Source organism: Microchirus variegatus, assembly GCF_963457635.1.
Source record: "Microchirus variegatus genome assembly, chromosome: 18".
Classification (NCBI taxonomy): domain Eukaryota; kingdom Metazoa; phylum Chordata; class Actinopteri; order Pleuronectiformes; family Soleidae; genus Microchirus; species Microchirus variegatus.
Window position 1 is genome coordinate 7584723 of NC_139819.1, and position 8667 is coordinate 7593389.

The 8667-nt window shown below is 40.5% G+C and overlaps 1 protein-coding gene across 1 annotated transcript; it reads right to left on the minus strand.

Annotated features, from left to right (window-relative positions):
- Positions 1 to 5919: 5919 nt before the first annotated feature.
- On the minus strand, positions 5920 to 8567 carry LOC310940209 (3 beta-hydroxysteroid dehydrogenase type 7-like; the record flags this gene model as incomplete). The annotated part of the gene is made up of 6 exons (XM_083905140.1): positions 5920 to 6338; positions 6860 to 7022; positions 7173 to 7272; positions 7707 to 7815; positions 8107 to 8262; positions 8408 to 8567. The coding sequence occupies 6 exons, from the start codon at positions 8565 to 8567 to the stop codon at positions 5920 to 5922; spliced, it is 1107 nt and encodes a 368-aa protein (XP_083761266.1).
- Positions 8568 to 8667: the final 100 nt, after the last annotated feature.

Genomic DNA, 8667 nt, shown 5'->3' on the forward strand with positions numbered 1-8667 from the left:
AAACTTTTTTGTGTACAAACATGTCAAATATTGTCAAATATTTAAATGGCAATTGGAGAAAACCAAATAAAATGTTGAACTTTGGACAGTCGTAGCCAAATGACAAACCCGAGGCAACACAAGGGCCATCGACTATCTGTCTGCAGCTTATCATCACAAACTATTTTTTCAGTTTTAGGTCTGCAGGGGACACTCAGTGATGCTTACATGAACTTCTGTCCGATCCACTCTGAAACCTCCTGTTTGAATTCTTGCTGGTAACAACAAACTCAGTGGCTGCTCACACGTCAGAGGCGGGGCTGTTTTGTGCATGGAGTCAATTTCATGACTCCCACAAAGTAGCTCAATAACATTTGGTAGATCTCTCTCTCTGACACACACACAAACAACTGATTGAAGTTTGTAAATGGAGCATTTTACGAGGCCCTGAATTTGTCAGTTATTCCTGTGCGTCTGTGCGATGATCTGCGGGGTGGGGTCAGGGAGAGGATTTCACACAGGAAGGCTGTAGATCATGTCAACTATAACAGGGTCATGGAAGAATTGTGGGGTTGTTTTTTTTCCTCCCTCAGTTTTCATTGACCTTCTACAATTCTGCTTCCTGACAGACTTTTGGGCTGTATGGCACAACTCAGGCAGGAACATATTACTCATTCAAGTCTAACAATACTGCTACAGACAACATAACTCTGAAGCAGAGGCCCACTCGAAGTACTCAAATTCCAGGTTACACAAGCCTGCCACCACATACTGGTTTGTGAAAATGCCAAAAGACTGATAAGTACTCAGTACTGTGAGGATGGGCCCCTAGGCCTTCCAGCAAAGCAGCTAGGGGTATTGGGGGTATGCTTTGTTTTCGTGTTCACTCCGAGGAGGGCAAGCAAGAGTAGAGGGATGTTCTCTTTTTTCCACACATGCAGGGGATGTTGTTCTCCTCCAGGGAGATTTTTTAATCCCAAGCAATTTCTTGATTGATGGCAGTGGGCTGTTTCACGCAGCGCACACTCTTTCCCCGATACTTTATGGTAATAACCTTGGTAAAACAGTTTGGCTAAAAGATAAAAAGAAGGACAACACTGATAATTGTCAGCTTATCAGTTCCATAGAAGTGCCATTGTCCTGTGTGGATTGTAGCCAGGGAAGTCTGTAGCTGGTGGTAAAAAAAATGCTACCAATTATCGCATTTCCTTGTTCTTATTGTTTGCAGAGTTTATGTAGAAATAACTGGGCCTGAAATGAGCTTCCCCTGACCAGCAACTGCTACTGGACTGTATGTGAAGAAGAATGACTAACTTCAGTGTACAATTATGTATAGACCTGTATCATGTGCATGTAATTAAGTGAGTACACGTGGTCCAAGTTTTCTTACACATTGTGCAATGTGTTACATTTGAATGTTTCTTAAAGCTACGGTGTGGAACAACAACAACATTTACATGCAGTTCCATTTAGTGCAAGTAGAGCAATCTAACTATCTTACTAAAACTTTACTAAAACTAATAACACAGTGGCTTCACTATTAAAATGCATTTTCTGTGATCGAATTGCAATCAGATTGTGCCTGACCACCCGAGACAGATTATCTCGTCTCCCAAAACCACTTCGGGAGGTGGTCAGAGACACATTGTGAACACATTGAACAGAAGTGTAAATGCAATAAGTCTCCAGTGCACCTCTGCTACACCCACAGAAACTAAATGAGCGGAAATACTGGTGCAAAACCACACTGTCTCCTCTGCTTTTATGGGTTTTCCTATGTAGCTGTTGTGCTCCTGCTTTGCCTCCATCGCACGTGACATGCAATCAGTCTGTGTGCAGCGCAGGGAAAAACTAAATACTTAGAAACACAGAGATAGTTGTGTGGAGCTGATGGGCTTAATTGGCACTGTATGGCGTCCACTTTATAAACTTTGCTAAAGGGACTGTGACGATTGCTCTAAGACAGCAAGGGAAGCTCGGCTTCTTCTCAAATGTCGTCAAATATCATTGGAGCTAGAGACGACACAGAATAGACTTTTTTCACTGTCGTGAGCATGACGGTGATTGGACAAATGCGGCAAAAATGTCACTTTTTTATGCTAAATGTAACGTAGGTACACAACTAATATATGTACAGTAGTGCAAAGTGTTGTCTCAATCTATTTATATTACACTTTCATGATACAGCATATACAAACATTATACAATCCTACAAACATTGTCTGTGTAACCGGTGACTCTTAGAGCTCATGGAAATGTGAGCTCAGCTGCAGTCACAGAAAGAGCATGACTCACATGACAACAGCAGACAGTCAACACAAGTCCAAACACACAACACCGGCACACTAGGCCAATGTCAATGTGCTGGATTTTGTTTCGGGAGAGAATCTGACAAAATGGAGGGAAAGGTTGACGTTCAGATGTCGATAATTTACCTTAAACGGAGATAAACTGATAGCATTTGCACACACGGACCAACAACAACCTTGTACTTATCAGTGGGAGGAGCTGTGTTTAGACAGTGCAAAAGTCCAAATCAGTTAACTGGACTAGATATTTTATGAACTTTACCCTGTCAGCTGGGTTTAGTAGGCTGGTCCCAAGGTCGAGTATATAAAAAAATGAATAAATAACCAATAAAATATTAACCTTCTGTGATTTTGTTGATAATGAATATTTACTATAAATCCCTATGAATATGCATAATATTAATTAATATTCAATGAGCATCGTTCAGGAGAAGAATTCATGAATCCTACCTGATATTTTACTCATAAATTGAGTGAGGTCTTAAGTTTCAGGTCCGACTGCAGCTGGAGCGACGCCTGACGTCATCAATGTCTCTCGCAGAGCTCGTCCATACATGTTTAACTTTAAAAAAAAAAGACACACAAAGTGTTAGCTTGAATAAGTTTAAAATACCGCAAAATAAAGAATCTATATTTACACAAATTCAATAAATAGGAGAGAGTATTCATAACGCAGTGTCTGTGGCCAACCTGCAATATCTCCAGGGACCACCAGTGGGCATTTTTGTATACACACATATATGTGTGTGTGCATACAAAAAAACCTGTACTTTCATGTCTTTTCTGTCTGCTTTTTTTTTACCCATCACGTTTTGTATGCCTAAATGTGTTGTTGAAGAACAACCATTTTCCACGCTTACCATCTAGTGGATGAATTTGATGTAAAACACGTGTGCATTATCTTAATAAATACTGCTCTTCCTGTATTTGGCCTTTATGGACTGCTCTCCTCTCATATGCAGTCTTGCCTTATTTCCTCCCTGCACTATGAAGTCACATTGAACTTTCCCCACATGTAACAAATAACTCCTTCTTTGAAGTACATCTTTATTTCAACAGCCTGGCCTGTGGCATCGCCCGTTTTGTTAAGCAGGACATTTTAACTGCAGTATTTCTTATTTTTCATTTATGTTTGTGAAGAAGAAAAAAAGTAAGAAAAACAGACTGTGCGAATACTGATAAAAGACATTTTATCTATTTTTTTTTTTTTTTGAAATATATTTAAAATTCATGTAACTGTAATAGTGTACTTTTTTGTATTTTTCTGACTAAAACATTAATAAAAAAAATAAAAAAAATAAAAAAGCAGGACATTTTAGTCGAGTCTTGTTTCGTTGACTTCTTTTATTTTTTTTCGACATCATCGTGTGTTCCTTCATTTTTTGACAGCTACTTTAAGGATTATTCATTATGCAAAAATACATCATAAATATTGTATTACTGTATTACTACATTATATACAGTAAATATGTGTCATGCAAATAACATGTATAACTCACAAGAATAACAGTTTTAAGCATTGCAAATAATTGTCAAACGCGTTTTGTTTACACTCTTCAACGTTTCAGTTGCAGATTTATTTGATTGTGTTTTGTTTAGAACGAGTGTCAAAGGTTTCAGCTGGAGAATATGTTATTCCTTTCCAGTTTAGCTGGCCTGTAAACTATTATAGGAATTCCCCACAACAATGGCGGGGTGGGGGGGCGCCCTAAAATGCTGGAACATTAGACGTTTTCCTGCAAGGCAACTCCCATATACTCAGACAAACAAATATGTGGTAGGTCCAGCTGGTTGCTACGGTGCTATGGATTCAACTTTACACACACCCGCGGACGAACATCAGTCATCTCCATGGAGAAATCCCCCCATCATTTACAGCAAGACATGAAGCGACGAGGCACGTCTTCGGGACAGGACGTACATTTCGTACATCACACTAAAAAGACAACAATATGAATCAAATGCTAACTGTCAAACAATCTTTATTAAAAAATTACAAAAACTTCACAGGATAAATTTAAGTAAAGTTACTGTCAGTGTTACGCGTATAACACTGGCATTAATAAATGAAGACAACATAAAGTAATAATGCTGGTTAAACATGTCGAAACTTATAATGCTACACAGGATTCTAGCTAGCACATTTTAGCGTAACTGCCGTTGCGCTAAATAGAGGGCGTTACGCTGAAAAAACAATTAACGTAACGCCCTCAATTTTGAGCGTCGGTGTCAATACCGTGCCGATTTCCTCGCTGTAACATGTCGGTTTCGTGGCTACTGTGATCTAAGCATGCCGGTGTAACCGGGGACGCCTGACTTGTTCATAAAAATCAATAAAACAAACATAATTAAACGGGACGAGACACGGGTTAGCCGTTTCAGGTACTATCCACCGCTTCCCACTCATACCTTGTATTATCAGCGTAGAACAAGAACAGCGGAAGTCCGCCAACCACAACAACATGACGTCATTTCAGGGGGATGATAGAATCTATCAATTTCAGTGACCTTATGTTAGTGTATTAAGATTATTTTTGTTTGTGTTATCTGTATGATTTGAGTGTAATGCACTTTAGAGGTTAGGACGACATCACGTGATGGCAGTCTTACGACGTGTCGGGATGTTTACAGTCGTGCCGCTAGCAAGCATCGCGGGCACAAGTGCTGTAGAGCTGCAACATGTGTGTGTCGCCTGTTTGCTCATGCGCTCGGTATATGTCATGTTTTCCCTGCTAGTTCTGCTGTGGGACACTGCTGCTGGTTCCCTGTGGCTTTAGAGGAGGCTAGTTGTTGTATCGACGTTTTCCGTTTTATCATCTCAGGCAAACCCTCGCACATACATAACCCTCCCAATTATACATTATACATACACACACACACTCAAATAGAGCTCTATTAACTTATTGTTTTGCTGGGCAGCAGTTCAACTTTCTTTTTGATAAGGACGGTCGAAGGACATCGTTGCGATTTTTTTTTTTCATGGACTGAGAACGGGACAAGTTATAACTTGTCCATTATTATCCACAAGTGCAATAAGTTCATTGCCAAGAGACAATACATGTCATGTTGACTGTGTGTTGTGTTTGACTAATGGAGAACCTGTTAGGTAATATCCTGTGTAAGTGTTTTTTTTTTGTTTAGACTTCCAGCATTAATTGAGTCATTGGTTGAGGTGCATTTCAGTCCAGCAAATAGTAAATAAATCTGTTTCTACAAGGCATCACAATCTGCCACAAACACGATTTAGTGGCTTTTGTTCTTTATTATATTTACATATTATCTCCAAACATAAGCTAACATAAAATTCAGGTGAGAACCCTCTAATAAATAGAATGAATTAAACACGTCTAAATCTCACGTAGCTGTGCTTCAAAAACTCAAACCAATACATTGTAAAGAATCAGAAACAGCTTTATTGCCAATGTCGATACAGGGAATTTGATGTGGTGAATTTGGCGCCTAAAAAACAAAGAAAAAGTACGACAAAAGCATTTGCAAAGTTCCGCTGTCTGTCTTCTGGTAAAGATTAAATAAATTGTTATCATTATTATTATGTCATTATTATGTCATATTCTCTCTCTGTGTGTCCACATAGAAGCTTCTGGTGCATGTTGCAGCAATGGAGGTCGTATTAACAGTCTTTTTTCCAGCGTTTATCCACATTTAACGTGTTGACCCATTTCGTCATGCGAGCTTGACACTGATCCCAGCCGTACAGGGGCCGGTACTGGAAGTGACGAAAGGCTTTGTCTGTGCGCACAGTGAACGAGGTGCTGACGCAAATATAGGTGAAACCGTTGAGCAACGGTGTGAAGTTATAAAAGGGTCTCAGTATCCAACGAAGCAGTTCATTGAGCATGGCTGAAAACCAGACCACCACTAAGGGAATATGGATCATACGGAAATTTAACCCGGACACGAACTGCATATTGAAATCTGCATAGTTCTTGTAGGGTGAGTCATCGTAGCAGTAAAAAGCCTCTCCTGCAACGGTCTTCGGGCGCTCCCTCAGGGCTCGGGCTGCAAGTACATGCATCCAAGCCACATTGCCTAGTAACAACAACATTAATTAATGACATGTCAACTCTTAAAATAAATGAATGTATAGCAGATATACCCAGTAAAATGACCTTGTGCCATTGAAAAGATTATACATCACAAACACACTTCAAAATGTCATCCTGGCAGGAGGATAATTCAGTGTTGTTGATTGTGTTGCACACACACAATCGTGGATTATGCTGCTTTTGTGTCGTCACAACAAAAAATCAGGATCCGATTACCCATACTGTGTATCTTTTTCTTCAGTTTTTACTGTGTTTTTAACTCAGTGTGAGACACCATGAGTTATTTTCATATTTCTCATGTAAGACATTCATGTGACTTGCAGAGGAGATGACATCATATGCTTCTGCTTTTAGTCCATCTCTGAACTTCAGTTACACTTTACAAAACCTTTTCTTTGTTGGTCTTTCCGTGTGCATTAAATAGACTAAAAAGTTGTCTGGATTGCATTAAAAAGAATTCCCAAACACACCCCTTAAGTTACGACTGAGTCACTGTAAATTTACCTGCATAGACTCGCCCGAGTTCCGTGGAGGAAGTGACACCATTGAAAACGATGCCTCTATTTCCAATAGCCTGTTTGCAGAAGTTAATGAAAAGGTCGTGCTCCTCACCATAGATCCCTGTCGGCCTCAGACTGCACGTGTATAAACACTTTCCACCTTTCACCTGGACGAGAGGCAAAACAGAATTCTCCATTAGTAAGCACAAGGCGGCCAACTGGACTTTAAAAAAAAAAAAGGCAGAAAGAGCAGGTGTGGCAAGTCACAAAGCTGCACAGTCATTATGTTGATTCCCTACAGACTTTCAATCAATTACCTTTCTGCCATTTGCCTCCAGCACAATTTTCTCTGCCTGTGCTTTGGTCTTGGAGTAGGGCATTTTGTGTTTCACAGGGTACGGTGTGTCTTCATTGCCCCTAAAGAAAAATAAATCAAATTGGACAGATATTAAGATATCAGATATTGTAAAACAAGAAATATGCCCATTTTCCCATAGACTTCCATTCAAAAAGTTATTTTTGGCAACCAAGTGGCACCCCCTGGTGGCCATTTAATATATTCTTACACCTGGTTGGCTTCAAACAGCAAACCAGAGGACTGCGTCCACTTTTCTGTAGAGTATATAATTTCCTCTTCACAAGGTACCTCACTGCATATATGTTGGATGAGCTCAACACCCACAATAAAATATTTCTTTGCTATGACCAGGTTTCAATCACACCAGGTTTGCCATTTAGCTTTGAATACTCATTTCTAATTTTCTGCCTGTGCATCTACAGTGAAAAATATGCAGATTTGTATATTTGGTAATCAATCAGAAACAAGAACACATCTATAAACATAGCTGTACCTAATAAAGTGGTCTCTGTTGCTATTGGGGCCAATAACCTCCATGCTGCTGGTGTAGAGCAGACCCTGGATACCGCACTCCACACAGGCCTTGACCACCTGCTCTGTTCCTGAGAAGAGATAAAAAAAATATATATATGTGATCAGGTTGATAAAATGACATTTAAACTGACTTTGGCTGACAGCTGATCTTAGATGTGTGAAGACTGAAAAACAGTTTCTCTCCATTGTCCAGGACAATTGGTGCCTTTTGGCAATCAAGCACACGGAAAAACACAAGAAATACACAAGGTACAAAGAAACAGGTTACATTGCAACTGAGATTATAAAAGAAAAACAGTCTTAAACAGGTGGGTTTTGAGTGCTACACATCTGGGTTCACAAATCACAGCGAGTCTCACCTGTGACATTGACTGAGTGGATGACTTTGGGTGGGATTTTGTGCCACACGTCCACCAAGCTGGCCGTGTGGATGATGACATTAACTCCGTGGCAGGCCTCCAACACGCTGTTGTAATCAGTGATATCGCCCTGAATGACCACCACCTTTGTGCGCTCTGAGGATGTAAAGTCTCAGATGTTAAACTGTGGGGTCAGATTCTTCCAACAGGCACCAACTTTTGATCGACTCCACGCAGGTGAAGCGACTCAAGTGCAAACCAGGGTGGAGTCGCGAACAATCAACAGGCACCTCTTTCTTACCTGTGCTCAGTCCCTTCAAAGTGGTGTCTACATATTTATCAAACACACGGATCTCCTCCACGTCGTCCTCCTTCTCCAGGAGAACCCTCAGCATGTGCTTGCCCAGGAAGCCGCAGCCTCCTGTGATCAGGTACACGGCTCTTTGCTGCGTTTCACTCATGTTGAACTTCTGTGAACAGTCAAGGTTCCTGCTGCTGCTGCTCTGAACACTGCACTGAGTCTGTGGCCCTTTTGAATGGAGCAGGTTGTTTGTGTTGTCT